General features: G+C 41.8%; 1 protein-coding gene across 1 annotated transcript in view; it reads left to right on the top strand.

Moving 5' to 3' along the window:
• HCN1 (hyperpolarization activated cyclic nucleotide gated potassium channel 1) overlaps positions 1-20,273 on the top strand; it is a gene marked incomplete at its 5' end in the record, with an annotated part of 254,454 nt that overhangs the window by 29,696 nt on the left and 204,485 nt on the right. Inside the window, one exon of the mRNA XM_081132542.1 lies at positions 5,681-6,104. Within this exon, the coding sequence (XP_080988668.1) occupies positions 5,681-6,104 (424 nt within the window). The remainder of the gene's footprint in view (positions 1-5,680; positions 6,105-20,273) is intronic.

The following is a 20,273-nucleotide window of genomic DNA, read 5'->3' as shown; positions in this document are numbered from 1 at the left end:
AAATCACTCAGTGACAAGTCAAATAAAAATATCGAGAAGCTAAGGAGTCGTTTTAGATTGAACTTTTTAAAGTCCAATTTTTAAGCCTAACTTTAAACAGTAGGAGCTGTTTATAAGTTTTCTACTTGCCTTTTATAAATTCAGGGTTTTCATTTTTATAAAAAAATCTCTATGTGGTCACACAGATAGAATCCTGCAGCGTAGACCTACTCAGTCCTCAGGGAGTTCTGCTCCATTCTGTGTTTTTGATGAAAGCTGTAGACTTATAGAAATATATTTCGTGTGTGACAGGGAGGGGTAAACAGATGTTTTGATTCAGTGGAATGAAAATTGACTTCACTGGAGTCAATCTGAATGACATAATGAAAATACCCTTGAATGACATCTTTCTGTTGTCTAAAGCAAGAAAATTAAAATAGTTTAAAAGTATGCGTCATCATTCTACCACCAAGGAGAAATACAGAAGGCCTGTACCTGTTTAATTTCAAAACCATCCAAAAGAACAAATGATATATTTTAATTACAATCTTATGATATTGTAATAAACCCTCATTAACATAACTGTGATTAATTTGAAGTTTGATCTTTGGGAAATTGGCGGTATGCATATCGTTTGCTAGGCAATTCAGGTATAAAGAAGATCGGCGTACAGTTTGGCCAGAAGGAGCACAAAAGCAGTAATTGCAGACATTGTTTATCAATTGTTCCTTATTTACCAGATTATTATTGCGCTAAAGTATCCACTGTCCACTAGTAGGTATCTGCAAATGCTTGAAATCACAAAGAGAACCTGAGGTCGGAGTTTGGGTCGTAGGAGAGGGACACCCCAGACATTTGTCAGCAGTGACAAAGATGAGGCATCTGAAACACAGAGTCTTTAATTTAGCTGAGGACCATGCACCTGCCAAATGCTGAGCCTCAAGGTAAAGAATTGGGACTGGGAGAGGATTCTGAGTGATCGCACTTCATCGTGAAGGCGATAAGGAGTCTGGTGGCTGTAAGTAGGAGTCATTTGCTGGGGCAGGTGGAAACAGGAACATTAGTAAGCAGAGTCATGGCATCATAAAACCGTCGTGGGGACTGATGGCAGTGGAACGAGCAGGAAGAGCTGACGGTGGAAGCTGTTGTGTGAGAAGCCCTGTCAGGCTGGTCCCACCCAGAGCCGGGCACAAGGAGCCAGGAAGCATTTTTTAAGTTTTACACCTGGAGGCCAGTGGGAAGAAGACAAAGAAGCAGACATGCTGTAATAAGCAGAAATAAGAATGCCCGGAGGGTTATCCTGAGTCCATAAGGTCGCTGTCTGGGTTTTGGCCCGTTGGGTGGCTGCTCCTCTGGGCCATTGGAGGCGCTGGCCTGTGGGGCTGGTGGGAAGGGCCTAACTGGTCTCCAGGCCCTGGGGGCATCTGGGCACCACGTGGGCCTGCGGGGCTGGTGGGAAGGGCCTAACTGGTCTCCAGGCCCTGGGGGCATCTGGGCACCACGTGGGCCTGCGGGGCCGAGGAGGGGAAGGAGGGAGCCCGAGCCGGGATGAGAGCTGGCCGGGGTGCCACCGCCTGCGTAGGGGTAAGGCAAGCAAGGGGGCGCCAGCGGAAGGCCAGGCAGCCCGGCTCTGCTGGCGCGTAAATGAGAGTGAGGGGCAAGGAAGCTGAAGTTCCCGGTGGCAAACCCCTTGGCCCAGTCCGTGCAGCCGGGAGAACTAGAGTTTGAACCCCACCCAGTCTGCCTTCAGGAGCCAGCCAAGATCTTATACAAATAACTGGTGTCCGTCTAGAGCAGGAAGGAAAGGAGGGGAGTTTCGTAGTCTATGAAACCAATTGGCGACTCTAGACCTGTTTTGCTTTCAGGCTGTCTAACCTGAGAACGTATTCTTAATCTGGTTTCTTATTTAATTTATTTTAATGTATTCTATGTTAATAAAATCCTCAATGATAAAAATTCAGTGTTATGTAAAAGGTAAATTAAGAAATTATTTACTGCATTAATGGCTCTTTGGGTTATTAAGAAGGATTTCTTTAAATACCCCCACCGAAGTGCATCTTTCCATTAAAACTTAAATTAATTTAGCTTCTCGCACTGGCTTGTCTAGATACTGTTTACATTCCTGCAGAAGTTAAACAAAAGACAAGATATAATTTTGAACTTCTGTAAACTTAAATCCAGTGATGATGGAGGATAAATAATTAGTGATGTAAGAAATAATAAAATAAGAAGCACACTGAAAATATATGTTGTTCTGGGACTTGTGAAAAACAACAACAACAAAACAGCAACTAAGAAACTTATCACCAGAATGAGACCTGAAGGACAGGTGATGCTAACAGGAAAAATAACAGGTAGAGTGGAAGTAACTGTATCTCCTGTACTTGGACCCAGGTGCGCATGGCAGGGACTCTCTCTCCTGAGATACGAGGTTCTTGCCATAAAGCGTTAACGTAGAGGCTGCGAAGGTTTTCTTTGGAAACCAGGATAAGTTGTTTCTATTGAATTGAGAGAGTCACTGATGGTTCTTGGCCTGGCGCGCTCCGTGTTAGGCAGGCTGCTCTGGGACTGGCGAGTAGATTGAACCAGATGCCGTATTCTGGGGACTCTTAAAATATGCTAAGCAAGGGGTAGGTAGCTCTGCCCTGACTGGAGGGAGAACAGTGGGGATGGGAAGAGGGAATAGAGGGAAGATAATTCTGTAATGAAACGTGTGAGACACAGAAACTGAGAGATGAGGGAGAGCCCGAGTGTCCAAGGGAAATTTGCAGAGCTAGGAGTCAAGAGGAGAAACCTGTGGGCAGGTAGGCCAGAGAACCTCATGAGGTCAGTTTTCAGGGACGTATGTGTTGTTTAAAAATAAAGAAGTGACACCACACTTCTGGAGTGGGTGATAGGTATATTTTTCTTGACTAGCAGAGAGTGAACACATGTTAACTAGGGAGTTGTATTATGCGAAGTCTATAACAGGGCCTGTGTTTATGTCTATGAAATAGAGTCAATGATACTTTAAAAGGACATGCTAAGGATTAATGGAGCTTCATGTTGATATCGATACATCTAATGGCTTCAGGCCCTGTTAAATGCCAGTAATAAAAAGCTATGGTGGAGTAAACATCATTGCAATAATAAAGATTGGATGGCACTTCATACTTTTCATCTCTGTTGACTAAGATGGATAGGACATGACCTTTCCTTAAAAAAGTAGCTCCTATCTTAATGATAGAAATACAGAGATGTCTGTAGAAGTGAGTATTTTTCAATGGGCTCCTGGCCGCTCCCCATAAAAACGGATTTCTTTTGGTAAGGGAAAGTAAACAAATACTAAATGGGCCACCAGCATTGTGTCCGGAGTTTGTTGTTTTATGCGAGGATTTGTGATTTATATATATTATTTTATTTAATTTGTAAAACTCTACATATTTGGTTCTATAATATTCATTTTACAGATGAGAAAATGTAGTATTAGAGAATTTAAGTAACTCGTCTCCAAATTAAACCTCTGGTAAGCATGTCTGGTTGGAGACAGCTGCAGTGGGGATCGTTAAGGACCAGTGGACGAATACACCTTATATCTGGGTATTAGAACCAAGCAGCCTTGGTGACCGACTATGAGATTGAGCAGGTTTAGGGCCTGGGGCTATCTCGGATGCTCCAAGGTTTCTGGTTTGCAAATCAGGGGTACAGGGTTCTATTCCCTGAGGGAGGGGACAGGAGGAGGGTATGTGGGGGCCAGATGGGGAGGCAGAGCCTGGGCGCCCTGTTTAATAAGCAGAGTGTGAGACACGCAAGGGGGCAGGTTCAGCTTAGAGGGTCCGGAGGCTTGAAGACAGGGAGGGACTGGAGATAAAGCTTCTGCGGTCTTCAGTTCCAAATTACCACGGAAGACATGGATGGGTGTATGGTGTTGCCCAAAGAGCCTGTGTGGAACTGAAGATAAAAGGCTGTTTATGACACCCAGGGGAACAGCAGCTCCCAGGGACGCCAGAGACAGGAGCCCACGGAAGGCCGGAGAAGAGGAGCGCACAGCGCGAGTCCTCGGGCCTCACTCGATTCCATTTGGGAGCCCGATGATGTCGCTTCCTTGTGAAATAACTGTTACGGTGTTGCATCCTGTCTCCACCTCTCCTTTGTCCTTGGTGTGCTAAGTGGCACATTGTGCACATTTCCATTTAGAGAAAAAAAAGAGGAAAGGTTTCGTTGAAATTGCCGGTGCCCAATGTATGCTTGACATGGGTATTTGTGTACTTGTCCGTAAATGTCTAGGTTCGCTTTGACAGAGAGATTGGTAGAATCTTCAAAATGACCAACATTTGCCGTTTCTGTAATGTTGGGGATGGGTGGACGCAAGGGGGGAGCGCCTTTTATCCCAGGAGCCACTGATAATTAGGGATGATCGCAACTTCGACAGGTGCATGCGAATGGACCCCTTTACCAAAATGTGGCCCAAACAATCTAAGTGGGAGAAGGAATGTTAGATAAAAATATCTTGGTTAACAGAAATTTCCGTCATAAAAGTTTATGTGGCAGAACTTCCAAAACAGGACACACATGACCAGGATAAAGTGACTCATGTTTTCAGACTTGTCGTTACTGCAGAGATGCGCTGCGGATTTGTGTCTTTCTTGTTATAAGGATACACTGTCACCAGTATAAATAGTCTGCTGATAGTGTCAGTAGACTTTGAAAGAATCCAAATGAAAATAACATAATCATCTCTGAAGAATTTAGTTATATGTTAACCTGGAATCACCTAAAAGTTCCTGGTTTTCTCTCAGTTTTAATATAAGGTGAGATAAGAGTGTTTTGAAAGGTAGTTAATAATCATAGATTCTTGTTTCACATCTAGAGTAGAATCTTTTCAATTATTTTTAGCCTCAGAAAAAAATTAGTTTTCCTATCTCAAACTAAAGAAGACTAAAGCATAAACATTTGGAGTGCTGTGAAGCTATGGGCTATTCTAGAATCCATGTTTGACCTAATCTCCCAGGAAGAAATTTGCGGTACCCATGTCTTTAGTGTAACCTATTTATTACTGTGTATTCTTTTTTTTAAAAATATATCTTTATTGATTTCAGAGAGAGGAAAGGAGAGGGAGAGAGAGAGAAACATCAATGATGAGAGTCATTGATCGGCTGCCTCCTGCGCGCCCCCGACTGGGGATCGAGCCCGCAACCCGGGCCTGTGCCCTGACCGGGAATCGAACCCTGATCGCCTGGATCCTAGGTCGATGCTCAACCGCTGAGCCACGCCCGGCCAGGCTATTACTGTGTATTCTAATCTGTGATTTGTAATGTGACATATAAAATACTTCAAAGCGCCTCCAAAGAATGTGCCCCAAAGTAGGTTTTTAAGGTAGATCTTCTGGTTTTATACTCCCGGTTTCCATGTAAACTACAGGGAAAGGTTGTTTTTACTCCTTTACTAGATAAATGGAGTTATGGGTGTTTTCGAATCTGTTTCTATAACATGACACCAAATAATTTTTAGAATTCTGTAATCACAATATCTTGCTTTAGGAATATGTTAATTTTATTTAGACTTAAATTTGTTGCCATTGAAGGAGTTAGTTACCTTATTTGTAAAACCAACACTTTGTTCTTTTACTCATTTATTAACCATTAATCAGTAATAATTTTTTATGGGGGGGATGGTCTGGTTATTGTCTGCATCTTACGTTATGATTTTGTGTTTGTTGTAGGTTTTATTGGGATTTAATAATGCTCATAATGATGGTTGGAAATCTGGTCATCATACCCGTTGGAATAACATTCTTTACAGAACAAACTACAACACCGTGGATTATTTTCAACGTGGCCTCAGACACAGTGTTCCTCTTGGACCTGATCATGAATTTTAGGACTGGGACTGTCAACGAGGACAGCTCTGAAATCATCCTGGACCCTAAAGTAATCAAAATGAATTATTTAAAAAGCTGGTTTGTGGTTGACTTCATCTCATCGATCCCAGTGGATTATATCTTCCTCATTGTAGAAAAGGGAATGGATTCAGAGGTCTACAAGACTGCCAGGGCGCTGCGCATCGTGAGGTTTACAAAAATCCTCAGTCTCCTGCGTTTGTTACGACTTTCAAGATTAATCAGATACATACATCAGTGGGAAGAGGTAAGACCTATATTTTACTTCTTAAAGCCACAATATGATGATTGTTAACTCTAATTATTTTAAAATGAACAACTGGACTATGTATGAGTTTTATGAAGTTCAAGGCAAAAAATTTTATTTATTTTTTGGTACATAAGTGATATATGTGTATCTTCAAAATATATGGTCAAACAGTAAGATTTGAATCAACTGAAAGAAATTAGTGATTTTAAAACTGTTGTGTTATATCAATTTTAATTAAAAAATGCACTTTAATCAAAAAATTTTTGTGCTAACCAATGCAAGCCCTCCTCCATCATGGGTGGTTGTCTTTGATATGAAATACATCAAGTGCCATATTTAACAGCGATGTGGAGGTCTAATTGCTAATCTAGTTTGTATCATTAGCTCTGTGAGATAGTCTGGTATCTCTAATATTGTGGTTGCTCTAATATTGAAATTTCAGAGAATTTGTGTTTGAAGAAAGAGTTTTTTTTGAGTGTTTATAAGTTGTATATGTAGAGACTAATTTCAGCCTAATAATTTTGCTTTGCTATGCTTTGCATATATGATAGTTTCTCCCTATGGATTCATTTCCTAATACTGAAAAGCAACATACCCAGGAGGGAAATTAATACAAATAATACGGTGAATAAATACAGTGAATCTGGCCAATACTTTGCTGACTAGGGCAACTTTTGTTCTGAGGCAGTCAGTGGACCTGAGAGGGCTCAGCAGCAGGAGTTTCCAAAGATCTGAGCTAACTGTACCATCGCCAAGCAAAGGAGTTCATGTCCCTGTTTCCAGAGTCTGCGTATTAACCTTGTTGACTTTCTTTTCCTTCCAAATCTTCCTTTGCTTTGTAAATTATCACCTGGGTTTTATTGTCTGCATGAAAATGAGGGTTGAAAGGCTTTGCAAGTGCCTGTGCCTGCATTGAAGAAAACAGTATACTTGCTATGGATTCATTGTCACTTTGCTCATTGCAGAAATTCGTTTTGGCATTTTTAGGATGAATTGTGTTTGGACTTTAGGTTTAAATGAGTCAGAAAATGGAACTTCTGTGAACATCCCCTCTGCTTTCTCTAAGGCTGTCGCCTGTTCTGTGTGTGCTCGTCAATAACACGTTGGTTTCTAGGATTTCAGGAACCGGCTTCGATAAACGCTGCGTGAGGCATCGCTGAAAGGGCTTAAAAATGGATCGTTCTTAAAATATGGATCATACGGGTTATATTTAAAATCCAGTGAAGCACATTTGAGAGATTGGATTCATCTTGTAATGTGTCCATGTAGCACATTCCATCTAAAATGTAATAAATGTTTGGTTCTTAACTTTATTATACCAATTTGAGACAGATATCAAACAAGGTGATTATTGATAATAATAGCAAATGTTTACTTAGGAATTATTATATGTAAAATAACATATTTGATTCTTTATTAAATCTTCCCAGTAACTCTGGTAACTTGCCCAGATTCATGGAGTTAGTAACAGGTGGAGCAGGGATTCATTCTCACCTTGGCAAGTTGACTTCAGAGGCAAAGCTCTAAACCACAAAACTCCATAGCTTCTCACTGCAACATGTACTCCTTTAACGATAATCACCTTAATCTTCAGTGATTTCATGTACTGAATAAAAATTGAAGATGGTGTTTACCTCTTAAGACACTGTCACACAAAACAATTTTAATCACTAGCCTGTGAAATGAGAAGTCACTGACATAAATATCAGTCAGTTAAAAATGCAGTGGGCAGTGTGAGTGCTTTTCAGCATCTTATAGTTTTAACCCAGTTACTCTAGAGAGTGGCATCCGGACGAACAGATGGGCGGCCTATCAGATGAAATGGCAGGCCATGTGGACAAAGAGGACACTCCCTAAAGCGGATGTCCTCTGGCTGCTGGCAGTGGTCACAGGCACCTGGATCTGTGTAACGTGATGGTTTTTTTATAGGTGCCACAATATAACTCAGGAACTTCGGCTCCCGGCCACCATGACTGTAAAATGCAATTTAATAGGCACTTACAGGCGTCTGGTAACCAAACACACTCCAGGCAGAGTCGTGAGTTGGCAAGATCTTTCTTATAAATAAATGACCTTGATAATAAATGAACCATGAGCTCATTTAAGTGAAGAATGTTTTCTGGATTATATGATACCCTCCTCTAATGTCACACATGTCATGGACATTTAATGTCTGTTAGTAATACTGTTAAACAGGGAAGAAACAGTAGTGATTAATCCAGAATTTAATACAAATTCAGTATTTCATCACCTACATGATTTAAACCAAAATCACAAAGGAACTTAAAAGGTTCCAAGCCGGCAGATCTCTGCCCGATTTTGATAAATGCCACAAGGATGTGTTTACAAGAAGAAATACAACAAAGAGCTCGGGAGCCGTGGCTCTGTGAGCGTGTGGAATGAGCCTGCACAGGAAGATGGGAGCTCACCCACATGTCTTCGAGTTCTGAGTGTTTTAGTACCAAGCTGGCTGGTGCTAAATTCAGCAAATTTGGGGAAGTAATGTGCGAAGTCTGGAAGCTGCTACTGTTCTAAATGAATAGTTTCCAAGGAAGGCAGCTGCCTTCTATAGGGAACGACTTTCGTCTTCAGTGATACATGTTTTTTTTGCGTGTGTTGTTTTTTTCCGGCCTGAATTAGTTCAACTGAAAAACAAGAAGAGCCAAAGCCAGATAAGTTAGAGAAATATTGTGAATGAAATAGAGAAACTTTAAAACTTAGCCCTTATATGGCTGTCATGACTAGAGTTGAATGTCATGGCTACTGGGCAAGGAACAAGCTGATTTGGAGAATGGATTCATGAAATGCAAGGTGGTAAGGAGGCAGGGGGGTCGTTGTTTACATGAGACAATTAGAAGATCAGTGGCTTTAAGAAGCCAAAATAGAGCTTGCTCAGCTCTATACTTTCAGTATAAAACTTCATGAAATTGTGTATTTATTGCCAGATGAGGTGAAAGTCTGGAGCAATTACTTAGATAAATCAGGCCAGAAAATGCCTCTTTCTCTCATCTCCAGAAAACTGAGGTGACTCTTTCTTGTGGCTTAGTTTTTAAAAAATCATTTCTTTCATTCAGCATCGTTTTTATCGTTGTATTTCAAGTAAAGTCAGTGACCCGAGCCAGCATGCTCTATTGTAACCTGTCACAGGGGAACCCGGTTCTCTGTGATCCTCCTGAAAGAGACATACGGCGAGGAAATCCTCGGAAATTAAATGGAAGAGTAACAGTTTTTGACCCTCACAAGCCACTGAAGAGATAAAGGGAGATGAACAGTTTAGTAAATGGGGGATTATTCAGTTAGCAAAGGTGAGGAGTCCTAGGAACCTGAAATGCTGCAGATCCCATTTTTTTGTGTTTTTTTTTTAAATCAAATTGGGAGTGATCTTTGAAATTGTTAGATACTTAGGAAGTAGGCATTGAAAAGAGAAATATACTCTGTAACAGTAACTTGTTTTTGGGATTCAATGTCATGGGCAGTGTGAAAAAAAGTGTGGGAATGCATGATGCTTGTATAATACTATGGCTTTGGAGCACATGCCTATATTTTATTTTTGTTCCTCATTTACTATCCCCTCAGCCTTCCTCGTATAGATTTTAGACCCATCACGGTGAACTAAATCCATTTTGCGGCAAGAAGGAGGCTTGTGGTTTCGATCTCAGTACATGTCTGTAGCGATGGCAGATGAATAATGGGTCTGGGCCATCGCGATGCTCCTCGGGCAATCAATATTAGATTTCTGCGTCGGTCAAGAGACAGATTTATACACAAATTATGTTGAACAGCAGAGCGTTAATACGGAAATTTATTCCATGGGGAGCTGATTCAGATGGCAGTGTCTGTCTTTGGTTTATTTTAATACTCTATTTGGTTTAGGTTAGAAACGAGCCTTGCTATAAATTGCCCGTGTGCAATTAGACAGTGCACGCTGTAACTACCTTCATTATTTCAGAATCCCAGGGCTCGCCATCGGCAGGCGCCGCTGTTTTTCTAGAGCTGCCCTCCTCCGGGGTGCAGAAAGCCTCCCCGTTGCCTCTCCCGTCTAATCTGCGTTTCCTCGCTGTGCCTTCAAGGTCCCCAGCCAGCCATCTGTCCCACCAGTGTCACTTCCTATTTGCACCCAAACTCTTTTCGGTGTGTTTCTGTAGTTTACGATGCTTCTTGCAGAGAACGGTTCTTTCTGCTTCTGTAATTTTGAAAGTGCCACACCTCAGATTTGGAAATTTCTGTTACTTGCTTAAAAATTAGGCTTAAATGTATTTCCAGGAAACCTTCTCATTGCCACTCTGCTTGGGTTTGCTCCTGGGGCTCATATGCGTGTTCCTCTTCTGCTGCTGGACAGAGACGTCCATGGGCAGGAGTCCGGGCCAGCTTCTGCCACCACATCTCCTTGGATACAAGCAGAGCTCGCCCGTCCACTAGACACAGGGCCCCCCCACGTTCTAGACCCCCCAGGTCACTGCAGGGGAACAGCCACCCTGCATCCCTTCTCTTTGCAGACACCGCACATGCGAGTCCAGAGCAGACCTCAGCTTTGTCGGAAAAACAGAAATGAGCAATAGCCGCAGGTGGCGTGGTGACTGGTGCCATAAAGAAGCATTTGTTAGGCACAAGAGAGTGTCAGAGAGACTTGAGTGAGTTGTGAAGCTGGAACCCGGGTGACGTAGCTGGACAAAGAGGGGGCAGGAGAGCAAATTCCAACGAGACGTGACGGACAAGCCGCCCGCCGCGGCAGCCCGAGCCCCGGGGCCTCGGTGGCAGGGCAGCGGGGGAGTGGGGACAGGAATTCGTGCTGTTGGGGGGGACCCCTCAGTCAGGTGTCTGGGGCAGCGGGGGAGTGGGGACAGGAATTCGTGCTGTTGGGGGGGACCCCTCAGTCAGGTGTCTGGGGCAGCGGGGGAGTGGGGACAGGAATTCGTGCTGTTGGGGGGGACCCCTCAGTCAGGTGTCTGGGGCAGCGGGGGAGTGGGGACAGGAATTTGTGCTGATGGGGGGGACCCCTCAGTCAGGTGTCTGGGGCAGCGGGGGAGTGGGGACAGGAATTTGTGCTGATGGGGGGGACCCCTCAGGTGTCTGCGGCAGCGTGTCGGGGGGTGTACATGCGGAATCTGGCGGAGTGAGGGGGTCAGAGACCACTGAGGACGGAGCTGATGTCGTCAGGAGTCATCACTCGTTTGCATTTTTATGTACAGCCAGTGTCAAGCAGGGTGCTTTTCTAGATGTCTAATGGGACGTTTATCTTTGCCAGGAATTCTTGGCCTTGCGATGTTTGTATCAAATAAGAAAATATGATCAGGCCATATGCGAAGTCTATTTTGTCAGCTTTATAATTTATATATCAATTATATTTGATATGATTAGTATTATATCAAATATTATATTAATGTAATTATATTATTATTGATACAATTATATTTGAGATTTGTATTTCTCACCACCAAAAACATGGTGGTGTGAGTTGGATCCTTACTAGAAATTAGTATTTATGTGTGTTTATGAAACTTTTGCCTTGTATTTCCTATTTAATCTAGGGAGAAACACTTAAAGTGAGTTATTTATGACTGAAACTTAACAGTTGTGAAATTTAAATGAAATGAGATACACGGAAATTATTTGAAATACTTAAGTTGATGTATACCCGTATTTACAAACGTAAGATCCATGATGTCATCTCTCGCCCATTAGCACACCTGCTGAAACTGTCATTATTTTTTGTGTGTGTGTGTGTGTGTGTGTGTGTGTGTGTGTGTGAATATTTTTGGCAGGCTAATATTGGTTCTGCTAAAGACCACTAGGTGTCCTCTATTGGTTATGTTACTTTAGGGCTCTAAAATGCCAACCCTGTCTTCTTAATTATTCATTTATACTACTTCACAGACACCTGATTCCTTGGCTGTAGATGTCTAGATAAAATAGATGACTATGGATGTTCACATATGTAACAATTATTTCTCTTATCTAGAGGTTCTCAGGTGGAACAAAGAGTTTGTTAAGTTCCTTCTCCATAGAATCATTTTTACTCTGAGAGAGCTGTTTCCAGTACGATACTTGTGCTTTTTAAGATATTTTAGCAGATACCCTGAAAGTTGTACAGTACAATGCAATGAGTTCTATTTGGATATGAAATGTTGAGTCAAGACAAGAAGAGACTGATGAATCGTGTGTGGGTGTGTGTGTGTTAGAAGTAAGACGCATGATTTTATGAATGCTCTTGGCCAGTGCCCTGAAGTGGATCTGTATAATCCCAGTGCTTTTCACATGGAAATCTCAGTTTAAGACCCAAATAATCAGATCAAATTGGAAACGTTCAGGCCAGTGTTTTCAGATTAAAGTATTACTTTCTTAATGCCTTTTCAATGGTCCCGTCTGGGTTCCTGTTTTGCATGTTTTATACTCTTTCATGGCTCTATATTGAAAACAACCAGACTTGTATCCCAGCTTTCAAAATTATGCAACCCCATGCCTCAAATATTCATGGTGGTGATATCCCTGGAAAGATGGCTGTTGAGCTTCTCAAGCTCATAATGTTCACTTCCTTCTCAGGAAATATTAGAAGTATTACAAATGCTATTTTGTATTATTTCTACCCAAAATATAGCACGTGGGGGATTGCAGCAACAAATGAAACAGGCAACATTTAGGAAAAAAATGGATTTAGCCGTACATTTATCTGAAGTTTCTGGGTGAATGTCCCAGATTTCCCTTTTATCGTGGATGCACATACAATATACACACGGCTACTGCCACAGTGGACTCATCCATGTGCTGTTAGTGTACAAATTGGGAATGCCATTGGTTCATCAATATTGGACAACAATTTGTGATGTGATTCTGGTTTAAGCTCTAATTCTGGTTCATCTGCCAAGGTGTTTCATAATAAGCATGTGTTACTTTAATATCGGGGGACCATCTCAGTTGAACTGGTCAGTTGGTTGGTCTTGTATACTTTGTGCACCTGTCTACGCACAAGACAAGTGTGATGAGACATGACATTGCCTGCAAGGGTTACAATGGCACCCAGCATTATTTTGTTATAAGCAATGAGGTGATGTTAATCTCATCTCTGAAGGAAATGTTGAGCCTACTTACCTAATTATTGGGGGAAAATGTGTCTTTTTTTTGTCAGTTTCTAACAAATCAGTCTTTCACTTTAGTTAGATACCATGCCCAAAGTGTTTTTTATTAATTTGAAATATTTTGGGAAGCAAAATTATGCTTGCATTATGTCAACAGTAGCAGTAGATTCATATTTCATTGGGCAAAGCATAGCCATTGAAATACATCAGAAGTTGCCACAGGAAGTGTTTTATAAGACATTATAACTGTTATGAAAGCTCAAGAATAAATAAAACTAGGTCCCTTCAGTTGCACTGGGTGATCACCGAGGAAGACCTACTTTGATTCTCTCTTTGTCTTGCTGATGTCTGCACTTTAGATTTTGTAGGAGAAGATCCCTGTCTTAGTGTGAAAAGGAAATACATTTGGTTGGTTATATAATTCTGGTGGCTATTTTGAGTTAAGTCTGCCATTTAGGCCATTTTTTTTAAGAGAGTCAAATCTTTTTCTTATTACGTCTTAAAGTGAAAGTAGACCTTGAGGGAGGATGCTGGAAACTCGTCCCAGGGCTCATGAAGCTGAAGCAGTTGCGGAGTAAGTAGGTAATAGCTATTTTGAGATAATTTTTCAGAAGTGGTTTCCCAGGCCGGTTGGTCACCCCTGGGAGTGTTTGCGATCATGCTGATTATCTCGATGTGTCATTACTGTTGTGGAGATGAGTTGGGTGAACATATAAAATAAAGGAAATGCAGCTGAATTGGAGTGGAAGTTAGAATTATCCTCTGCAGACGCTTTTATCTCATTTTATAAACGTGACGATGGCATTTACTTCGTTATATGACTGATTTAAAAGTCAAAGAGCATCGCAATTTATAGTGCTCTGTGAACTCTAAAATTGAAAGTCCAGAGAGCATATTAATGTAAGATGTAATCAGCCAGTCAAATCATTTCACGGATTTTTTCCAGAGAATTTCTGAAGAGTGAAATCCCGGTCTTCCTCAATATTCTGATCAGACGAGAGAGTGAAAGGTGGCGTTTGGCCCGTGGTAGCAAGTGCTTTGAGCGTTAGAATCCAAGAGCTGTAACTACCTACCGGCACCTGACAGTCATATTTGGGGATGGACTAAGTTGGTGGCAGTTACATGGTGTCACTGTGGACAGCAGGTCTGTCCTGTGAGAACATGCTCATCTCCATGACACTGAACACGACAAATGTCCAGAATACCTTCCAGCTGACCAGCCGTGAGTCACAGGCATTGACGTTTACAGGTTTTAATGATGTTATACGATGAAGATGCAGCCTGAGATAGTCCTCACCTGGCGGAGCCCTAAAGAGTCCTACCCTGTAGTCCTTCCCGCCCGTATTTCCTCCCAGCTTGTGTTGGTTATAAAAGCAAAATAACTTTATAATGATAATTACCAAAAAATGGCTAATACATTTGTGAGGAAAGAGGTATTGAAGACCTTGTCGATTTATGGTATTTAAGGCTCCCATAAATTGTTGACTTTAGAATAATACTAGAACATGGGTGGATTCCAGAAGCAGTGTATGTGCTCCCTTTCCTGACTTAGAAGGCCTGGCAGTGGGTAAGGGGCTCTAAAGTTCTAAGCGGCAGACTGGTTTTCTGCCCTCAGACATTTCTTGGAAACTGTGACATGAATGACTAAAATTTCACCTTTGGGGAATTGATCTCATTTGTTTTGCGGCTTTCTCAGCTTCAGAAGTACCTGATAGGACTTCAGATATACTTCAGGCCATTACTGAGATAACATCTTGGTAGGCTATCGGTTGACAGGTAGTGAGAGCCATTCTCAGATAGTTGGGAGGAATTCTCTGTGCAGACAAGATGGGCGTGTGAATACGGGTGTCCCAACTCGAGTGAGAGGAGCATTTGTGTCGGAGAGGAAGAGGGGTCCCAGCGGATAGGAGGGGTTTAGTTGGGCTGCGGAGGAGACAGCAGGACACAGCAAGTGATAAAAGATATTTCACAGTTTTACCGCAGTCTTTCCCTTCCCTGCTGCTGCATCACCAGCATTTGCCTGATGTCAGAGGTGAACGTTTTAATGTTTCTAAGTGTTATTGCTGGGAATTTTACCAACCAAATCATCCTTCTCCTTTTCCCTTTAGTCCAATTGTTATTTCAGATGTTCCAAGAATCTCCAGCGTCTTGAAATTAGTTCACTATGGCTCTAGATGAAAAGAAATTTCATGTAGCACATCTTCTCGCAAAATGCTACTGTTTTTGAAACAGTTCTGTTTAGTAGTACATTTCTTAAACATACAATTCTATATATCCAGTTAAACACCATATGTGTAATTACAGACTATTCTAAATAAAATGAAGAGACTAGGTAGGTAAATATTTTCCCGGCGCCTCATTTGCAGACTTCATATCTTTATATTATTATCATCAACTACAGTATTTAATATATTGAATGGCCTGCCCACCAGATTCTGAACACTGTCCTACCTACAGGAGTTCAAAGATGGATAATTACTAACCGCGGCTGAAAGATTCTGTAATCTAGTGGAGGAGTGAGGAAGGAAATCAGCAGTCATGGAAGCTCCCGTGTTTTGGAAACCCTTGAGTGGAAGATTTCGAGAATGACTCTCAGACCACATGGCAGCCCAGGTGGAACTGGGCCCCCCATCAAGTCCCAAAGTGTGGGGAGGGGAGGCCGGGGCGCGGCAGGTACAGCCTTTGGCTCATCAGCTGAAACAGAAAGGCCTGTAAGTACCCTGCTTTCCTAAAATGTGAAATTTGCTGAGCTTCACAAACAGAAACATCAGTTCGTTTACAATAGGAGGACTTTGTTGAGACTGCAAAGTGACTTCCTTGTACTGGAATATGGAAACGTTTCCTTTCGGTCCAGTCATACAGATTGATGAATGATTCTTCTTTTAAATGTTGAAAGTTCATTAGGGCAAAGAACAAATAGTTTTAAATTTCATAGACAGCACGACACCCTCTATACCTAGTGAACGAGGACCTAGTTTCTCCGTCTCTTGCTCTCTCACTCTGTAGTGTGGCTGCTCCTGCAGGAGCCTCGGAACCAGAAGATGCATCGTCACAGGCACTAGATGGACCGTCCCTATCAGACGTCGCGAACTGAGCTGCGCTTAGGGACATGAGGGCCCAGCAGCGAGCCAGTTACTCTGTAGCCATGAAGACACTACCTCCATTCAAGATGCTTGAATTTTCTGCACATTTTGCACAGCTCATGCCTTTCCCCTGGGCCTCCTGCGTTGAAGCACCTTTCACAGGGCGACCGCTGCCGTGTTGCTGCGGGATTCCCCCAGGGACCTGTGCTGATAGATCCCCTCGCAAAAGCAGCGCTCGTTCCCCTGGAAGCCCTTCCCAAACGTCCCTTTAATCCTGGGGCTCCCCGTTAGTGTTGCTGTTGTCCTTGTTACTCTTGTCCAGAGAAGCAGCAGGCTGTGACACTACCCAGAATCTCAGATTAGGTGACAACACCTCTTCAGAGAGGTGACGTCAGACAGTCCCCGGCTCTAACCACTGTCCTCAGGAGGTCGGCCCCGCTCCCTGCTCCCGGAGAAAGCACGGTCCTGCCCCTACCGCGAGTCCTCCCGTCACCCTTACCTTTAAGGAAGGAGAGCACTTTCCCTGGCCTCCTTTCCTGTCCCTTTCTCAAGAGATCTGCTAACAAAGAGTATAAGAAAACACTATTAGTCACTCTTTTACAGCTGCGAAAAGCAAAATACAAGCCTTTCATCGGGAGACACAAGCAGGCACACGCACTTCTGTATTCTGTTGTCCCTTTCCTGATGGGTGGGAAAGCAGTGTCATCCCTCGTTGGAGAACCATTGATCTTCTGTATCCATTAATTGCTATATCATTTTATTTCTCACTTACAAAATAGAGGGGGGAAATTATATGAATAAAATAAAAGTGCTTTATAAGATGACTAAATTCAAAATAGAATGCGTCTAAACTGGCAAAATAACTTACTCAACTTGGAAGACATCAGATTAGTTTCCTTTGTACCTACTCTAAATCTCCAGATGGTAGCTTATATTATTTAATTATCTTGTTTGACATGGGAAGTAAATGCTTCAGGTTAAAGAATACAAATTAAAATGTGATAAACCTTTACAATTATCTTATAAACATTTTCCAAATTATGCTATTAAAATTTCCCTAAAGGAAAAATGTAATTCAAACAATTTTTTTTTCCGTAAGAAAACAATCAGAAGCGTTTCCTTGCAGCTCAGCTACGACAGCACCTTACATGACAGACCTGGGCTTGCAAAACACCATTCAGATGTCACTAAGCCTGTAGAGGGTTTCCTTAGAGTGTCTGCCTGTGCTCTAAGAGTTTTTAGAAATCTCCTTCAGCGTTCCCCAGCGTTTTGTCTGCGAGTTGTCAATGGTTTTATGGAGACAAAATTTTGCTTTTGTTTTTCAATGTTGAAAGAGTTATTATTGGCCCAGGATGTCTTAGCAGCTTCTTGCAGGGAAGATCTGTACATTGCTCCCACTACCTATCCCTCGGAGGCGGCTGGGGATCCTGCCCCTGTCCCCTCACACCTGGGTGTGAACTAAGCGGCTTTCCTCTTGAGTTTGCCATTCATTTTCACAAAGAATAGAAAGCTCTGTAGAATCTCGATGGACAACGAAATGATCTGACCCAAAGTGATGTATGTTACTTTTTTTATAACTCTTTGGCCAAAATTTATCACATGACCTCACCCAGACACAAGAAAGTCAAGAAGAGCAACCCCACCATGTTCCTAGGAGGCGAAGAGCTGGAACGATTTGCTTCATGGCCCTACGCAGGAGTTGGAATAGCTGAGAGATGGAGACAGGGTGTGTCTGGACTCAATAAGTTGGCCTATATTTAACTTGCATTAAACTTGATTATATTCAAAATAAAGTCATGGACCTGCTTGATATCTCATTGTTTTTTCTCGTGGATATTTTTGGTCTTCGACAAACTATTGTGGTGCTGCTGCATGGCCTCCCTTCCAAGCTCACAAAGCACTTCGAAAGCTGATGGACATGCCTTTGGGCACAAGCGAGAACTGGCAGGCACTAGCCTGGGTGACTACCTCAGAGATGCTTCTAGGGTGCATCAGTTATAAAACAATATTTATTTCACTTTGTTTTTCTAAGTGAACTCATCCTTAATAGGAATTTAAATCATTCTACTAATGGAAATACCAATTTCCAAGCTCCAAAGCATCAGACTTAGGTGAGTTTCATGTGGATGGCTATTTGGATAATTTAATTTCCTATCCTGCACACTAAAATGAATGACAGTGTTAATTTGTAGACCTTTGCCCAATCAAACAGAGGACAGTAAGTGTTAGGAATATACAGTGGTGGGCAAAAGTAGGTTTATGGTTGTTTGTATGAAAAATAATGTAGTAATTAAACAAAACAAGGTTAAACTCTGTGCTTCATGTACTTACAACTGTAAACCCACTTTTGCCAAACCCGATATGATATAATTAGAATAATTCTTTTACAGGGAAAACTAATTATACTTGAAATCTTGAGAACACTTGAAATGCAAGCATCAAACAATCAGATCTCAAGCATGACTCATATCTCTTCTCCTTAGAATGTATTACTTTTGTTTGGACTTCGTGTTTCAAACAATTCAGACTTTGAAATTAATTAAAAGTCAAATACAATTTTTTGACTGTTGGTAAATATTACTACTACTATTGTAACTCTAATTCTTTTTTAATTCTATGCTTTATTCCAATTTATTGAGCCTTGTTTAGTGGCCCAGAATAGGTCTATCTTAGTGAATGTTCTATATGCACTAAAAAAATGTGTTTTCTGTAGTATTGGTTGGAGAACTTTATAAGTGTCAATTAGGACAATTATCAATGTGATCAAATTGTTTTGTTCTGGCAATTCTTGAAATAGGGATGTTAAAATACACAATCCAATAATTTTGGATTTGTCAGTTCCTTCTTTCAGTTCTTTAGTTTTTACTACATGTACTTTGAAGCCATGCTATGCATAGTTAGGATTTTTATATCTTTTGGTAGGTTGGTCTCATAAGATGTCCTGTTTTCATCTCTCTGTACATTATCTGACGTTAATATAGTCACTCCATCTTTATTTAGTTTATGTTTATATGGTATAACTTTTCCATGCTTTAGTTTCAACTCGTGTTTTCATTTTAAAATGGTACCTTGTAGACACCACATAGTAGAATCTTGCTTTTACTTGTTTATCAAATCTGGCAAACTAATTTAAACCATTTACATTTAATGTTTTGATTTTTGTAGTTGGGTTTAAATCTACCATCTTGATACTGTTTTCTACTTATCCCATGTGTGTTTTATTATTTTCCAATTTTCATGCCTCCTTTTATACTAATTTTGTATATTTTTTCAAATCTGTTTTATCTCCACTCTTGAATTAGTAACTATGTCTAAATTTTTTTCCAGTGCTTGCTCTACAGGTTACCATATTACTACTTAACTTATCAAAGTCTACGTTCAAATATTATTGTGCCATTTTGTATACAGGACAATAAATTTAAAATACTATATTTCCATTGTCCCATTGCTGGCTTTTGTGCTATCGTTAGCATACAATTTACTATATTTGTTGTAAAGTCAAAATATATGGTGATTATTTTTTGCTTTCAATGTGTATTTGTCTTTTAAGGTGTTTTTTAGAGAGTTAAAAAATACTTTTTATGCTTGTTGCCGTTGCGTTTCACTCCTTTGGGTAGATTCAGCTTCCCACCTGGCATCACTCTGCTTCTATCCGAAAGCCGGGAGGTGCTGGGGTGCCGCCGCTGACCCCCCCCCCCCCCCCCGCGCGCCTGTCTCTCAGGATTTCGCCGTGATTTGTGGAAGCATTTCTGCTGCAGGGAGGCCTCCAGGAGGGCGGTTCCTCTTAGGGCTGTGACACCGCCTGATTTCTCTCTGCCGGCCTTGCCTCTGCCGGGCGGGGCTGGCGTCGCTCTGTCCTTGGTCCCTGGGTGCAGTGTGACTTTTCCCTTTTTCGTCCTTGCAGCAGCTTGGCCCCTTCGCGTCCCCTCCCGGAGCTGCCCAGGGCCTCGGGTGGATGGGCCCTGATTTTCACCAGACTTGTAACGGCGCTCGCCCTTGCGGCTCACATC

This window comes from Miniopterus schreibersii (genome assembly GCF_964146895.1).
Source record: "Miniopterus schreibersii genome assembly, chromosome: 3".
NCBI lineage: Eukaryota > Metazoa > Chordata > Mammalia > Chiroptera > Miniopteridae > Miniopterus > Miniopterus schreibersii.
The sequence above is the reverse complement of the archived record's forward strand: the minus strand, read 5'-3'. Positions and strand labels throughout refer to the sequence as shown.